Source organism: Neolamprologus brichardi, chromosome 13 (assembly GCF_056152115.1).
Source record: "Neolamprologus brichardi isolate AB-2024 chromosome 13, ASM5615211v1, whole genome shotgun sequence".
NCBI classification, from domain to species: domain Eukaryota; kingdom Metazoa; phylum Chordata; class Actinopteri; order Cichliformes; family Cichlidae; genus Neolamprologus; species Neolamprologus brichardi.
The window spans coordinates 7,612,066-7,630,479 of record NC_142116.1 but is presented as its reverse complement, the minus strand read 5'-3'; the positions used below and the strand labels follow the sequence as shown (position 1 = coordinate 7,630,479).

Sequence of the window (18,414 nt, the reverse complement as noted above, 5' to 3'; positions counted from 1 at the left end):
TTGTAATACACAATAAAGGAGGTGGGTTGTTAGCAAATGTAGCAACACCCACCATTAGCAAACCTACAAAATCAGGCCACCTAGTGATCTAGACAAACACACACAGATCCGAACACCTCTCTATACGTTTAGTTGTAGATAGACTCCTGAAATGACTGTTAAAAGAAGCCCTACCTTACTATGTGCGTAAACTACAGATCCGAGTAGTTTCCAGGTCCCTCCCCTACGGTCCATGCGCACCATGCGCAGGATCTGAAGGAAGCGAAGGCTACGCAGCGCAGATGTGGCAAAGATGTTACCCTGGCTACCAGCTGAAACCACAGCAACTGAGGCGATAAGTACAATGATGTCTGGGGAGTAAAAGAGGGAAATTAAAGGTCATGGGTATCACAATATTAGTAACAGGAACTGTGGTTGACTCACCTACTTTCTAAATCCATCCAACCTGCCATCCGTCACCTTTAAAACAGCTACTTATTCGCTAGAAGCTGTTGTTTTCCTTTTATTTACATGTTTACATAAGTCTTTGTTTGTCATTGTAGCTACAGCTTTAAGATATCATACGTATTTGTCTCACTGAATTTCCCGAGAATATTGACGTCTTCCTTGCTTGAACTCCAAAATAAGAACTGAGAACTGCAGTCTTTTAAAAATGTGTGTTTTTATGTTCTACCCATAGCTGTGACAGTGATAACTGTACCTGTAGTAACTAAGGGAAGACAAGTTTTATCAACATTGTTGCAACAATAGTATAACTTCCTACTTATGAACCTGTTTATATAAGAAATTATAGGTAACATCACAGGGAAGATATTAAGAGAACGCTATACAAACACAATTAAACTGTTTGGAGTTGTGAATGGCTGCATTCATAAATTGTACAGTTACATAGCAACATCTTCACACAGACCTACCTATGACACAAAACGGTTTTCTGGCAAAGCGGAGACGTCCCTGCCAGCCTCGATAGCGGCAACAGCAGCCAGCACTCCATATCCGGATGATGTACTCCAGGCCAAACACTACAATCATCACAAACTCCTGCAGGATGCATACACAATAATTCACACACTTGAACCTTGTAGCATCATAAAAATAGTCAAACACCACAATCATCACAAACTCTCGCAGGACGCACACACAATAGTTCACGCTTGAACCTCGTAGCATCATAAAGATAGACTTAAAAAGTTATTCTCTCAATTGCTTTTTTCAAAAAGTCAAAAAAGGTAAATCTGTAAAAAAAATAAAATAAATAAAAATCATCACTTGCACTATAATCACTGTATATTTATGCATTTTAATGAGGGTAATTTACAGTCACTACATGAAACAATTTGATGTTCCTGACAGGAAAAGAAAAGGTGCAGTTAACAACATTGTTAATGACTGTTTACCATTAAGGTGTGCCAGGTCCTTGTTTGTTTGTTTTTTTCCCATAATGCAGACTGATTCACTAGTCAGACTTACAGTGGTAATTCAGTGTTACAAGGCCATTAACACGGTTAATGGCTAAACTTGTGCTTTTCTTGCTTTGGTAGTAAAGATGTCTGTAATAAGAAAGACAATTTTTACTGCCTTTCCCTCTAGTTAATATTTCTTTTATGATTTTATATTATGCACTTTTATGCTCATTTAAATTCTTGTTTGCTCTGTACCTGTTGCTTTCCTATGTATCAGTGACAGCTACCTGCTTGCATACTTAGCACTTGCTTTGGTCCTATTTCTATTATCCTCCTCCTATTCTCTATCTTACTTGTTAAGCACCTTGGCATACCCTTGGTTTTTAAGTGTGCTTTTTAAATAAAGTTTATTATTATATTATTATATAATATTTTTGTGTTGCTGTAAATGCCAGAGGTTTTGAAATTTCCAGTTAATGAGTCTTCAGAGCATTGGGACTTGGCGACCCTGCTCTGTAACTTGATGGCCGAGTTGCTCTGGTTCCATCAAGGCTTTAACTTTGCAATTATACCATTTCATTTGATCGTGGAATATCTAGGAGGGAGGAACCTTCACAAACTGATTATTATTGATCTGATTATTACTATCTTATTACAGTACCATGCTCCAATCCTGAGCTCTTTTAAAAGATCCATTCTTTCACAAATTTTTGTAAAGGCAGACTGCATTGCTAGGTGTGTGATTCTAATCACCTTTGGGACTGTAAACAATTAAATTCAAAGATTAAGAGGTGTAGCCAAACACTTTTTTCAACATACGTAGAGTATCTTGCTGTACACAACTTTGACATATGAAACATAAAGTCATAGCCAGCTTTTAGCTAAAATCTAAAGAGATGAACCAATAAAGGTTAAAAAAGTGACAAAACTCCAGAAGGTCACTGTGCTTACATAAAAGTGTTATAAAGTAATTACTCAGTATAACAGAGTAAGCCAACAGGATACCCCATGATAATCAGTGAGCTTTACAAGGATTTAGAAAGTCTGCTTTTCAAATGTATGCTAACCTTAGCTATCTGCTTTCCTTTCACTTTTCTCATGCAAGTCTCATGACTGGAAATAACCGTTCCTTTAAAGAATCAGACCAAATCCAGATAATAGGAAGAAAAAATATTGTATGCCACTACAGCTCCACTAACAAAAAGTAGTTACCGGTATATGAAATTGGTTATACTGTGTATAATGGTGCACTGTGTGATCTGTCAGTCATCCACAGTGAGCTTCACCATGAGCACTTCATGAATATCTCTGTTGTGCAATAAGTAAAACTGTTTTGTGTTATTTTTGCAATATCTTTTTTTTTTTTTATCACTATCTCAGCTGACAGATTTGTTTTCTGCTCAAGCACGTCCAAGGTACACACTGTTAAACTGACTGACTTAACAAACTGATTAAGACACACACACACACACACACACAGTTATTTTACTGCATGACTTTATCATAAAATCATATAATGTAAACCCAATAAGCACTCTCCAGGAGACACATACCTATTGAGTCCAACGATTTGTATGAGCGTGTGTGTCTGTGCATGTATGTGTCAGTGCAGGTGCATTTGTGTGTGGTTGATTTCTTGTGTGTCCTACCAGGATGAGCAGGCAGTGCGAGGAGAACTCCTGGTGAGCAGGGATGGTGGAAAACACAGAGAGAACTAGACATCCGAATACCAGGATAAACCTTTGAAGACAAAACACACACACACACACACACACACACACACACACACACACACACACACACACACACACACACACACACACACACACACACACATATTAATACAAAACATATATGTGTAATAAAGGTGATTTAGATCTTCGTAAAGGTTTATACTCGTTAGCTCAGGGATTCTCTGGAAGTGATTATTCCCCCCCACCAGGCTACAATCTGGATTTAAACTGTTAAGAGCCTTATTAGTTTCTGACGAAACAATGTTTAAAGCTTCAGCATCTTTTATTTTATTACAGCACTGTAATTTAGTGAATGGAGGGAAGGCAAAGAAATGGTTATCACAGTAACAATAAGGCCTCAAAAGATTGTACATTCTGTTGTTGACTAGTTATCCTAGGGTGAAGAATAATCCCTTTAAAGGGGAGCCATTATATTAATTTCCAGCTTAATATATTTATTACTCTACTAGAGCAGGTTGGCATGATTTCCTGTTTGAAATGAGCTGTTTCTTCCTTCTTCAATGATCCTTATCTGGTCTACAATGGCCCTTCAGTTCATTTCAAAGCACTTTCTGGATGGATGTAAACTGCATTTTGTTGCCTTGTACTTGTGACGTGTGCAATGACAATAAAGTTGAATTCTATTCTGTTCTAATTCTATTCCGTTGTGATCTTATCTTAGTTATTGATCTTAGTTATCTTAGTTAGTGATCTATCTTAGATATATCTACTCTCACTTGTATCATGCAGAGCCAAGAATACAAAAATTGTGTGAAACTGAGCATCTAGAGCTCGCTGAAGCCTGAGTTTTTGGCTCATAGAGATTATATAGACACTGAGCTTAGTATTTATATTTCACAGGAAACAAATAAAAAGCTAAAATATCAATATAAAGGGGGGTCACTGGAAAATCTGTATGTCAGAGCTGATATGACACAGTCTGTATGTCAATCCAAAACTGAATCCAGTCGTGAAAAAAAATATTTTGTAATTTCTTCTTCTTCTTCTTCTTCTTCTTTTGGCTGCTCCCTTTAGGGGTCACCACGGTGCATCATCTGCCTCCATCTCACTCTATCCCTAGCATCCTCCCCTGCCACACCAACTTTCTGCACATCCTTGTAATTTGATTTCTGATCGTTACTGTAAAGCTTGAGTCATAATCAGAGTGGAACTGTGGGGTATGGATCTGGAATAACTCTGACGTACTCAGAGTAAACACTCCAATTTCTAATGCGTTGTTTCAAATGACAATATAGACTCAAACTACATCACTGGTGCCTGCAAGGAAACCACTCAGTCTCTTGTAAGTCATATGGCAACTTGGTTAATGAGCAAATACAAATTAAAATTCACAAGGCAGCTTCCAGGCAACATATGCACCGACTAGCAGTCCCAGCCCACCGTTCTTCAGAGTAACTCTGAACTGTTTTTGTTTTTTTCCAAGATGCCATCTGTCTTTCTGATATTTATGTGTTTATGGTCTCATTCCCACAGATTTTTTAAAGGTTTCTTTTCCAGTCTTATTCCCATTCTCATTTTCGGGACCCTCGCTCTTACTTGTCTCTTTAATATACCAAATTTTTTACTGGTCCCTCCCACACTGTTTCCCTCCTCACCTCCCATCCTCCAACTGTAATCTCTCCTTCCTTCAGCCTTCTGTTTCTCTGGACGCATTTTATTTTCTCTCTTCTGGCTTCCTTGTATAATTGATGTCAGGATTTATTTTCCATAGGATCCACAAGGAATATGAAAAGTGAGGTGAATGCTTATGTGTGTACCTGGCTGCATGCTTCACAGCAGCAGAGGACTGATGGTTCGAACTTCCAGCACACATCTGTATCTGATACCGGCTCCTTGTCTAATAGCTCTTTACTGTCATGCAGACAGACAGCATGAAGAACACATTTAAAAACAGCATCCAGTTATGATAGAGAAGTTTGTGTGTTGTTGGTGTGTCTGTATGTGTAACCACAGATCGTCAGGATAAAAAACCAGGCATAGGTAATCCTTTAGACCAGGTCTGAAACAGGTCAGGTTTTAACATGACTTTCCTGATGATTTTTGTTAGGCGTTAGCAGTTTGGGAAGTGTCCAAGCTTGCGGTGGATCATTTCTATCTCTCTGCTCCACCTCGTTCACTGCAGTGACAACACACTCCCAGGCAATGTCTTTGGCTTTGTTTGCCAACCCACTAATTTGACCACTAAAAATGATGCGCTGACTGGCTTCAATCAGTCAGCTTATCTTTGAAAAAAAGTATTTCCTGTTAGGATCATGGTCATTCCTAACTCAATCCAATTCCATTTAAGAAACTAGATGGCAGGTTATGTCATTGTATCAGGACCAACCAGGACTGAGGACTCTCCCATAAAGGAAACCTACCTGTGGAGAGACTCTCACTCTCTCCTTGCTGATGACTATTTGGCACACCTGGGGTGCTGCTCTTGAGCAATTCTTTTGTTTGTAAAAGGTTTGTGGTGGGAGACAGAGGACTAGGTAATTTTCGCATGTAGGTTCTTTTATGTTAGACACAACCTAATGGTCCCTTTTCACATTTTGTACAATCTTGAATAATTTTCTTCACTTTCACAAGGACTCAAAATTATTGTGGCTGTCCCATTACTCCCTCAATCCAACCAGGGGTCATAACAGTGGCTGTCAAGATGCCACTGTTAAGTAAGGGAAACAGGAAATGTAACATTTGACAGGTATGCCAAATTACATTAAAACTTGACTGAAAATGAGTAACTACATGTCTTATAGAATGATGAACCCAAATGTGAACTTTTGGTTCAAATAAATATGCCTGGAGGAGATCAGTAGAGCTGGCTACAACAGCGTAAACAAAATTATGTTTTTATGAATGCAGCAAAGGATCATCACATTTTGAGCCACCATGTAATACTATTGAGAAAATATCTGCTTGGCAACAGCATCATCAATGATCCCAAACATAATGGCAGTGCAGTAACAGCATAACAATGGAAGAACACACAGTGGAGCACTATCAGTCATGAACTGCCAAGAGCAGTGAGGGATCATGATGACAGCACGAGCTGCAGCAAAGATTCAAAGAAGAGATTTGGAGTGTCTGTCAAGAAGCCTGGAGAATTACTCCTGAAGACTCCAAAAACACTTTCTGTAAAAGCAGTGTGGGATGTTCCAGATCTCTTGTTTATGGAAGAGACCAGATCAACTTCCCTTGAATGATTGGATGGATGCATTTATGTATGTGTACTTCTACCACTCCTCTCCTGTCTCATTTATGTTTACTTTATGGAGCAAAATATATCCTAGCTTGTAACACACCCTTCAAGTGTGGCTATTTAAAGAATTCTCCCTCTAATGTTGCAGCACAACATGTTTTTTCATTGCTAGAATGCTATGAATGCTTGTTTCTTTAAATTATTTATTTATTTAGGCTGGTGAGTCCTGGATTTCAGCAGGAAATTATGAATATGAAGACAAAAGAGTTTCTGAATCATGTGCACTGGTTTCAGAACATTTTAGAAAGTAATATCGCAGAAGTTGGCTTGTAACTTCAGAGGTAAGCAGTAGTGCTCTTCTTTGTCTTGCGATCTAGTTGACCTTTCAGCCAATCTGACACCTTTTGGAAACACAGATAGCTTCACTAAACACGCCACTCTGATAATTGACTTACAAAAGTTTTTCAGAGACACCTAAAGTCTGCATGCAGTGGTGTATATGTAGGCCTTCTTCCACACACTACATTTTAGAAACCTACAAATGCATCACTAGCACATTGCATGTTCGCATTGGTACTCTTTGTAAGAGCATGTCATTTTAGAAGCAATGACATGTACAAATTATACTGTGATGTGATTTGAAATTGGTTAAAGAATTTTTCTCCAAAATTTCTTGACTTAGTAAAGTGAAGCCTGGCTAAATTTCAGTGTCCAAATGTCATTTCTAAGGCTATTTTGTATTAGACAATTGCATATTTTCAAGATGGTTTTATTTTTCATCCTCATGTTTCAAGTATATTTTCTTTCTAATAACATTTCAGTACCAGGCTTTTAGTGAATAAATAAAACGAGTGAACGGTTTAGTGTACTGTGTGAAAATAGAGCAATGGGAGACCTTGATTACAGCCTTTGGCAAAATCAGAGTGAATAGTTCCTGCAATTTACAATCGGGGACTATATGAATAATTTTGGAAACACGTTATTATTCTTTGATGTTTATAACAACACAAGCAGAAGCATTCTCGATGAACGCTCCACGCTACATTTACAATGGCAGCAGTTTTCATTTTTGAGGAGAGGAGATGCAAAGATCACCCATCAGACAGCTCTTTACCATTTGGTGGACAGGTACTGGGTCTGTAATTTCAGTCATCAGATGATTATTGTTTAGACATGCTGATGAGAAGAAGGCATGACTGCGGGTTTCTGAGTCAACCGTGTGATTATGAATAATGAAAAAAATTCTAATGAACTCTTGGCTTTCTGTTTTTAAAAGTGGCATAATTTTACATCACTCATCTGAAATCAGCATAGTATCAACATTGCTTCAAGCATCCAGGAACAGTGTGTGTCTTCCATCTGTTGCATCTCTTGTCGGACATCGGCTGATGATGAAATTATTCAGTGGATGCAGGCAGACATGACGAACAAGGAAGAACTGATGAGAGATATAGTTGATAACAGCTCCTTGGTGAATTTGCCACTTTTTAGAAATAGCTGCACAAATAAAGTAGAAGTGCTGAGATCTGTGCAGCTCATTCTGAGAAAGCTGAGTATGCAGTAACAAGTATGTATTCAGTACAAGTATCTCAAGCAAGACTCTCTATTAAATATATTTTTAGTTTTCGTTAAGGCTATTGAGAAAATGCTGATACTATTGCAAATAACTTATAAAACAGACGTTTCACTTGCTGGGCCCATGTCCTTATTTTATGTTTGACAGCAATAAAGGTTAAGATAAAGGTAAAGGCTTGGACATGAATTGAGCTGATGTTTGGGGAAGGCCTCGAAGCTGACTGGCGGTGGCTCCCGGGCCGATCCTCATGTATTAAATAGAAGTGAAGAAGTTAAAGAATTAAAAAGTTCAGGGAGGGTGGGGCACGTAAACGAGAATTGGGGGAACATATATAGATGAGAACTGGAAGGGGCGTGTTTGGAGGTGTGGTCCTGCTCCTGAAATTCAGATACTTTATCTCCAAATGTTTAACAACACATTGTGAAAAACAGATCCAGTGGTTTTAAAGCAGCTACTTGTCTCAAATGATATAATTAAATTAAAAAACTCATGATCATGACTTTGAGAATTTAATAGATGTTGGCAGCGGACTAGCAATTGTGAAACTTGTCCTTGCTTGAAGTCATCTTCATGTAAGTGTTTGGAAAGACATATTTTTAGCATTTGCAAAATGCTCCATCGTATGGCATTTCTTGTAAAGATTGAACAGTTCGCCTCTGTGTTTAGTATGAAGACTTTAATGTTACTGGCTCAGTTTAAACGAAAGAATTAGAGTTGATTCAATGTGTATGCGTTAGTCCCATAGGGAAATTACTCCTCTGCATTTAACCCATTCACCCAGTGAAGCACTGGGCAGCCACCAATGCAGCGCCCGGGGAGCAGCGTGTAGGGACGGTACCTTGCTCAGGGGTACCTCAGGGTAGCTGTTCAGTGGAGTTGAACCCCCGACCTTCCGATCATGGGGCAACCACTCTACCTACTGAGCTATCCCTGATGATAGATATTTGCATAAGTACAAGTTTTCCATCACCTCATAGCTCTATATCCAACTCAGGCACAAAAGCAATATTAATTAATATCAATATTAACCTAACAGGCGATTTGTGTGTCGTCTCATATATGGTTCATATAGTTGTTGTTGCTAAAAACGTTGCTGTTTACTGACATTAGCACCAAATGTTTAGAGTCCATTCAATTTCACAGTGTTCCTCTTCAGAACATTTGTGGTGGATGTCCCAGTTTGTTAAATGTTAGCTAACTTTGTTTATTAGATTGCTCCACTGCATGCTGGCCAACTTCTGCATCACATTGTCAGACCAACATGTGGTTAAGTTGGTGCTTGACACTGTCAGTGGAGGACGGCAGGTTTGATAGTTTGACCCCCTTGGTGCATATGACACAGACTTATTTACTGCTGATGAACAATCTGAGGAACTGCACTACTGTACACACACACACACACACACACACACACACACACACACACACACCTTTAACACTCCTCCACAAGCTGACAATAATGCCAAAAAAGCCAGGAGAGTGAGGTGAGTATGTGAGTAATCAGTTCCCTGGAGATTTGCAGAGTGGACTCCCAGGGCGGTTTCATTACAAACATGAGATCTTAAAATAGAAACAAGGTAAGTAGGCTACAACTGGAAACAAACAGTAGCTGCACAGCAGTTTCCAATTTGATGACTTTTAAAAGTTGTTCCTTCTTGAAAATGAACCACCTGAACACTGATCTTGATCTTGATATAACATACTTAAGGTTTTATGTGCGTATAGAAAAAATTTAAAGCTACGCAATTTGTTATTTCTTCCAAATATGTACCTCCAACTTTACAGGTAACTAGAAGGATTTCAACTGATTTATTTGTGGGAAATTACTTTCCCACTTTCAGATTCATGTGTAAAGTAAACTAAATTTCTGAAATCATCAGTGCAAAAAGTTATAAAGTGATACGAACAAAGCAGATATAGTCTTGACACTGGAGAGAGGACCACTTGACTTTTCTCTTTTCTGTGGATAATAATTTGTCTCTGACTGGACATGGAAAGTGGAAGAAGGTTTAAAGTCATCAAGCAGCTTATGGTAAGATGTGTGCATCTGTGTGTGAGGCACAGATATGTCTGTGAGATGTAAAAGCTTGCAGTATGCGCATACTAACATGATACGGTTGGTTTAAACAAGTGTGGGGAGCAGCCAAGTAAGAGTGCACGCATGATGTTTTTATAATTAAATAAGAATCTGAGCATGGATGGAGAAAGTGTGGTGTGTTTCTGTGTCTGTGAGTGTGTGTGTGTGAGACAGAGACAGATTGGGTACGTGAGAGGTCAAGGTTTTCCACACAATGCTGTCTGGTATCATTATCTATTTCCTTCTTTCTTTTTGTGCCAGCCATGCATACCCTTTCAATCAAGGGAGTGGAACCAGAGGGGAAAAGATTGAAATGGAGAGAAAAAGACAAACTGAGAGAGCTGACGAGACTACTCACTTTGGAGAAGTACATGATGTTCCTCATAATGTGTCAAGTTAACAAAACAAAAGAAACAGAAACAAGAAACAAAAGAGCAGCAGAGAACTCGGTGGTGGATTGAAGGGGAAATACTGAGTCCCACAAATCAATATAGGAGTTAGCAGCTAGCAGGGCTAGTTGTGGCTGTAATGGGAAGACACAGCTCAAGCTATAAATACTATATCTCCAAATAAGAAAGTCCTGGTTGATCGGTACATCTGAAATGAAACAAGACAGGGAGATAGAGATGATGGTAAGGGGAGCAACTCTTTCTTTTCAGTCTTTTTGTCTGCCCACTCTTTTACTTTCTCTCTGGACCTACTGTGGACCTCTCAGGTGTCACTGAATGATATAACACACACACACACACACACACACACACACACACACACAAATGCACACCGGTAGATAAAGAGCCAAAAGAGATGACAGAAAGAGATGAAAAAGCAAGATGAGGGAAAGAAGGAGGCATAGTCAGAAACTAAGACGGAGCCAGGGTGATTCTTTGCCAGCAGTCTATTAGTTAATCCCTGTGTTTATCCAGTCGAGTGCAGTATCTTACCTGATGATGGCAGTGATAAAACATACGGTTTTATTTCTAAGCAACTACCTGACCAAACACAGCCGGGCCAAGGACATGGCGCTGCACGGCAGTTTTCTCTACAAGCCTGTGAAAGAGTTGCAAGGCTATCTCCATCAAGCCTTTCTCCACTAAAAGAAAAACGCGAGAAGACGTAATAGTCAATCTTTAAATCTCAGAAGTCAAATATATAGGTGGATGAAACATACCATCTCATATTAGGAAGTATAAGAAAGGCCTATCCATACTAATACAAGGGCATGAACCAAGCTTGAAGTGTAATATTCAATTCAATCGATCTACAAAGTGTGTAACTTTTAATCCTGAGGCGATAGATTTAAGGGTCACGTGTTCTAATATGACTCAAATAATATGTAGGAAATAAACCATTTGTCTTCTTTAAATGTTGCTGAACTGAACAGCCTCCAAACAATGATAGGCTTAAGACTAAAGAGCACGGACTCCGGTTGCAAATAACACCACTAGTCCAAGAATGCCCTGCTAATTTCCGGGATATTTTGGCTTTACTTCTGTACAGTGGGAGGCTGCGTCGTTATGCATCGTCCACCTTTATATACAGTCTGTGGGGACGACACACTCCAGCTGCATCTGCGTGCGTCATTTAATGCCAGTAACGTCAGTGACATAAAGACCTACGAGGCAATCGAGATAAACTGCTCAGCATGTGCCAGTTCACAGAGAAAATTTGATAAACCTCCCACAGTGGGCACAGCAGATGCTTTGACTGAGGAGATTTCATATTACACACATTCATCCATCTATACACATATGCAGTTTTTTTATCACCTCACTTTTTATTTGACAGAAATACTTCTAATATAAGACTTTTATATAATAATCATATCATATTCATATTATTTCTTTAGACATAGAAAGCTGCACCAATGTCATACAACAGAAGGAAGCTATTATTAGCATAAAATGATTGTTTATGGAAAGAGAATTGGCAAAGCCGTGCGGGTAGAGGTGTTATTTAGTTTTTGCTTTCTGTATTGATTTGACTTAGCGCACAAGTTTAGAAACAGATTTAGAGATGTCTCAACAAATTCACGACATCAATCCAAACTTTTTGTGCAAAAGGGAATTAAAGGTAACTGCACAGTTCAGATCTGCGACATCTAGATTTGGTATGTCTGAGCATCCCTCTTCACCGGTTTACCAGTGGATTAACGTGCCACATCTAGAAGCCATGTTACTGCAGCAAGGAGAGACAGACAGAAAGACTTCAGAGACGGGCGCAGAGAGCAAGAAAGAGCCGGACAGAAGCCAATTTTCCATGATGTGGGATGCACTGAAGATGGGTGACTGGTGCGAGAATACTCGGAAAGCTTTCAGTGCGTGCGTGCGTATGTGTGTTTTCGTTAAGTAGACACAGACTGACACATTGTTGAAGAAAGCCAACAGCTAACGGGGTTCATAAAAAATACTGGCTTATACACACACACACACGAGATTCCTATCAGCACCCATTTCAGCATTTAAACCACTCCAAAACTCCCGTTCACAATGCTGTGAAGCAGATGTCAGAGGCAGACAGTGAACCAGAGACCAAAGGAGAGTTCAAAAAGGAGAGAACGATAGACAAGTTTATGTGACAAAACTGTATCCTGCATTGAAAATCATACATATATATATATATATATATATATATATATATATATATATATATATATATATATATATTTTAAACTATTTGTTTCTCTTGAACACACAGACTCATAAACAAGAGTGATGTCCCTACACTGACAGAGGGGTTCAGCTTCTGTGTTTGATTTCACTTGGACTTCGAATCAAAAGTTTTTTATCATTTGATTTCTCAGAAATCAGAGCGGACATAAACACAGGCTTATCCAAACCTCTGAGGCAAGGAAATTAGAAGCACAAATCTGCAGTTGCTGTGTAGATAAAGCCTCTGAATTATCTATTTTACAATAATATCTTTGCTGGCTGTATAGATTGAGTAGATACACTTTCCTCTTTCTTGCTGTGTTCTAAAGACGGACACTTGGCTTAGCCAGCTGCATTATGCACGTTATGACAGAAAATATCACACCTTTTGTGTATTTGGAAATCCACCGCGCTCAGAGGGTAGCTTTCTTTAATGCCACTTGATTATGTGCAGCATGTGCATGAAGGCTCATTACTCACACCCAGCTAGTTGAGTCCAAAGAGGACTATGATTGATCAAGTACAGGGCCTGTGCAGCTTAAATGAGCTCAGTTAAGCCAAGACCACAATATGGTTTGTCAGGAATTAAGTCTGGCTTTTTGTCTTGCAGTTTTGAATCTTGGCATTTTATGTAACTCATTTCAACAGCACATTTACTTCCTTTGTTTTTTAGACAGGACTGCAATTTAAATTTTATGACTAAAAGTTTAGTTTGACTAAGTTCATTTTTTTCTCTTTAGCATTGTAAAACACGTTTTTTTGTTGCTGTGTTAAAAAACAATGTGATACAGACTTGCATTTGTACTTACACAATAGGCAGTAACAGCAAAGAATCATCTCAAGTGCATTTTAGATCATTAAGTTTTACTATGAGGCAACATTTTTATCAATATTCAATAGAATTCCTTCACATTCAAATCCATCAGGTGTCTACTGTAAAAAGAGCAACTTGATGAGTGTCATCTATTGAGAGGTTCCTTCCGTCACTTTATTTATTTCACTCTCTACAGGAGGAAAAATAATTTAGCCTTGTAGCTAAGATCTTGTTTTTTGAGGCTGGCAGATTAATGCTAGACTGGCCTTGTTGAATTTTATGTATTTATAATCACAGGATATTGTGTAGCGAAAAACAGGGCTGACTCTAGCTTGCTATGTTTGAGGGTGCAGCTAAAATAAACCCTAAGCAACCTGGATGAGACAAAGACAGGAGGTCAGAGCAGACAACTTTGGTCCCTGTTCAGATGTTCTCGTCTCTTTTTAAAAATACGAGTCCTGATGAAAATAAGTGTAATAGACAAGCCATGTAAACTAAATTAAAAATAGTACCCACAGGCTTTAGAATAGAAGTCACTGCAGGAATCAACAGTTACCCATATGGAGGAGAGCTAATCAGCACAAAAACAGCTACAACAGGTAAAATGGAAATACAGTGAAATTTAGACACAGATCAAAAAGTTGCTTGAGTTAACTGAAGTAGATCATGCTTTTGTGTATGTGCTTCTTTTGTTTCTATGTTTGTTTTTATTGCATCTCTGTGCCACATCTCTCTCTGCAGTGGGAAACTCTGGAGGTGGCAGTAAGCTGCTCACCCAATCAGACATTTGCAATCATTCTTGTGATTTTTCTGTTGCCTTTTCATATTTATTTATTTATTTTTACCTTTGATTTAGTAGGCAGAATGCCCTGTTTGAGTGGGTTGAGTCTTGCCCTGTCCGTAGAACAGGCCTATTTGGAAATGTGAAGAAAAACACACTGAATGAAAATCTAATAGTATATTTTTCTCCATCAGTCTTAATCCATTTAAAACTGTTTTTTTTAATACTTTAGCAGTGCAAAGCTATAACAGTAAAGTAAACAAATGTGTATAAAGTACAGAAGTGTAGCCATGTTAAAGCCAAGTTAGAGTCTGAAATATTTATACTTTTAAGGTACTTTCTGGAGAATTTTATTTATATAATGTGTCAGGATACTAAGTGAGAAAGTTTGAGCCTCTGGCAAGGCTCAGTTCAACTCAGGGGCTTAATACCTAAGGTCCTTGAGCATGAGATACATTTTTATCAGTTAACTGAAATCCACGTCTTAAATCTGTATTCACCTTCAAAATACTGTATTTCTTTTAGTATTTCACAAAACCTCTTTATGAAGAAGATGAGTCTATGTTTGGTTTTAAAGGCTTAGAAATTAGCAGCTCAGATGACTGACTGATAATTGAATAGTTTACTTGCATGATGAGCAAATTAAAAAGAACACAGAACAAATAAAATTGAAGCATGAAATATGCCAAAAATTGTTTGCAAAAGCACTGCTGCTCTGGAACTTTGGAACGGTGAATAAGGGAATTATTAGAGAAGTAAATCCAGGCTGTTGAATTGCTTTGGTGGAGTCAGCTCATTAGGTCAACAGATGGCCGACTGGTTCACTTAGCACAGACATAGTGAAAACCGAACTGCAGAAGCTGACTCAGCGCAACTTATGTCAGTACAAGTGTGAGAGTTTGTACTTTATGTACACGCCGCTTATAGCTTTTTGAGTTGAGTGTGTGTGCTTATGCATGCATATTTGCTATCATTTTTACACTCGGTCCAAGCACATATCCAGCGTGTCAAACACATGTATCAGCCCACACAGCTCCATCTGTTCTGCTGTCTAGGCTGCAGGTTCTGAACATTAAGCGTTTTGAGTATGGGTTTCTGTTTACTTTTTTTTGTCTTCAGTGTCTGTGAAGGTTGATGTAAAAGCTCAAGAATGATGATGTGCCTTTGTGAAAACACCTAAAAAGATGTCTGCTGTCACACATTTATATAAACGAAAGGTTCGTTATGAGGAGGCTAAACAAAAAGAATCATAACAGATGAAGAACATTTTGCTACTAAATGTCTTCATCTTTCCTGTCGTTTCTATGATATATTTTACCAATGAGTTGAACAGTTTACTGCGATATCTCAAATTTCTGAGATTTTCGCTTTCTACTTTTGGTGCTGCTTGTGATTCACTAGAGATGTGCTCCAGTTAATGCCAGTAAAATTCAATTCTTGGGTTTTTTACTCCTTTTTTGATTAGAAATTCTTAGAGGCACCACACAAATTCTTGAGCCAAAATAAAAACAGAGCAAAATGATGGGTAGATACTGCACCATTGCATGGTTTCTTATGAACCACCTCCTATGATAATTACATTTTCATCCTCATTAATATGACTACACCTTTTATTTCACATGCTAGAACAGATATCATGATGGTGAAGTAGTCAGTGCCATGGCTGAGCATTGTAGTGTATCAATTCTCTCAATGCTCTCAAAAGCAGATTCAGAAAGTCGGGGTTTTATACATTAAATCTATAGAACGATGGTAAATAAAGGCCTTTTATTCTAACTTCTAGTGCAAGATTTATTAAACTTTACCAACAGATTCTTAGCTGTTTCATAACTTACTCAAGCTTAAGGCTCATGTTATGCGTCACTATTTTGATTGCAACACCTTAAATAAAAACAAGTACCTGCCCATGGTACAGTATTGGTTGATCTGATTGTGCTGCTGGCAAATTTATAAACGTAACCACAATGAGAAAAGTTAAAAAAGTGGTGTTAGATGTTGTTTATATAAATAGATAAATCTGCTTTTATGTTTATATATAACAAAATGCATCATTAAGGAACCATGTAAACCATGGATTCTCTAAAAAATAAGCATTCCACTGCACTCATTAGCACTGTTTACATGTGCTGTGGTTTAGTTACATATGTCTATAACATGCACCTGACAAAAATGCATAAATTGAGATGCTGGAAAAAATGTCTGATTTTGTATCCTGGACTAATTTTGCATGACTTGAAATCACGTGGCTGCAAGTGCATTCATATTGTAGACAACGTTAAACTTTTGGTGTATTCCCTAAATACAATAAAATTTATGTTACAAGCTAATGTGTCAATGTAATAGTGTAATACTGATGCTGTAAATGTCACAATTTGGAGATGTCAGAAATGTGCAACATTTGCTAAAACATCATGAAATAAAAATGAGATGTTTTATAAGGTATTATATATATATATTTCAGTGCCAATTTCAGTGTCTCAACTCCTGTTTGTGTGGGAGTTTGTGGGCAAACAAACAGAGATTTGACATAACACGGTAATATTATCATTGTGATACATGGCCACATTACAATAATAGTAATAGTAATCCATCTTGTCATTGTGTCACACAGTCTTGCCGAGATTCAAGTCTGTGGTAAGCGGTGGAAGGACGAGAGCAGATGTAGACCTGGTCCAATTTGCATTTTCACACTTGTTTCCTTTTGTACTGGAGGCCCAGGTTTATAGTTAAACATAAGCCATTTGTACATAAGGCTTTAGTTTTACTGGAGAAACTTCAAAATGTATTATTTTGATGAATGGAAATAAAAATGCTCAACATAAATTTCTCATTTCACAAAAATGTATGTGAATGTTTCAAGCACAAATAATACCCGACAACGTCAGCAAACCTTTCAATATGAATACAGGCATTAATATTTTATTATGCCAATGGGGAAATCTGTGTGTTTTACAGATGACTTAAAGTGATAAGTATTATTGAGACATGGGTATAAAAGAGAAGATAAAAAGGGCTTTTTAAAGAAGGAGACAGTCAAAAAGGAACATGTGAGTGAGCTAGTGAGACTACAAAGGAACAAAAGCCAAAAAAAGGCAGAAGGCTATTTCCCCTATTTCCAGTCTGGTGGAAATGGGACGTAGCCAGCCTACAGGCAAGTTAAAAAAAAACAATCAGCTATACCTCCTGTTATTGTCTTCTCTCTCTCTCCTTTTCAAACAAACCATTTGGGACTAGTTTTACTACTTTTGTCCCCATATTCAGCGAAGAAAACACGTGGGGTGTTACGTTAAATCTAGTATCATATCATACTGTATTTAAACTTGTCATTTTTTACACCTTGATAAATAGAGCCAACTCTTAAAGATCACCACTTTTGGATTAAAACAAATCAACACTTTCCACTACTGCAGTACAGTGGAGAAAGTTTTGCACGCAGTGATCCCGTTTTTGTCCCAGATTCATTTTTATGATTCATTTCATAAATGCTACTGTTTTACTGGTAACAACATACAGATCATTTAACGCTATATAAAACTATAGGCTTTAATTTGCAATATTTCTGTGCCTACACACGGCACATTTATGCAAAGCCAAACACATCCCCCATTAAAAATGAACAACTAAATACTAATGACAACAGCTAAAAATGAATAAAGATGTGCAGATCTGCTTATTAGTAATACACCATTTACTTACTGGTTAATGGAAAAGTCAATCAACAGAGAATCAAACAGCAACATTGGGCTGTTTTCCAGCAGTTAATACACTAAAACTTAAAGTAAAAAAAAAAATCAATAGATTAATTAGCCATGAAATATTAACAATGGAATAGCAACTTGCCAAGTAAAGATTTTTAAGCTATTTTTGAAAGAAATTGCATCAGTCAACAGTGTCTGGTGTATCTATGGGATCATTCTTGGCTGCAGTACTGGGTTCTTCCCATTTTTCCTTTGGGATCTCTTTAAAAAAAGCATTTAAGTCTTTTAATGTGCACGGGTAATTTATAACGTGTGACGTTATGTATTTCCTTTCTTTGGTTTTTCCTTTTTTTTGCATTTAAAATGGAAAGTCTATGGAAATCAAAAGAAATAAAACCAATGAAATGAGTCCTAACCTTTTAACTTTTATCTATTACACAAGAGTGCTATCTTAAACCTCTCACAGAGAAAGTGAAATG

General features: G+C 37.8%; 1 protein-coding gene across 3 annotated transcripts in view; it reads right to left on the bottom strand.

The window, feature by feature from the left end:
- Nucleotides 1–18,414, bottom strand: part of kcnq5a (potassium voltage-gated channel, KQT-like subfamily, member 5a) — a 112,788-nt gene that overhangs the window by 30,359 nt on the left and 64,015 nt on the right. For all 3 annotated transcript variants that reach the window (XM_087850057.1, XM_087850056.1, XM_087850058.1), the window contains exons 2-4: nt 3,053–3,143; nt 915–1,041; nt 175–350 (exon numbers count right to left, since the gene is read on the bottom strand). In XM_087850057.1, the coding sequence (XP_087706183.1) occupies nt 175–350; nt 915–1,041; nt 3,053–3,143 (394 nt within the window). The remainder of the gene's footprint in view (nt 1–174; nt 351–914; nt 1,042–3,052; nt 3,144–18,414) is intronic.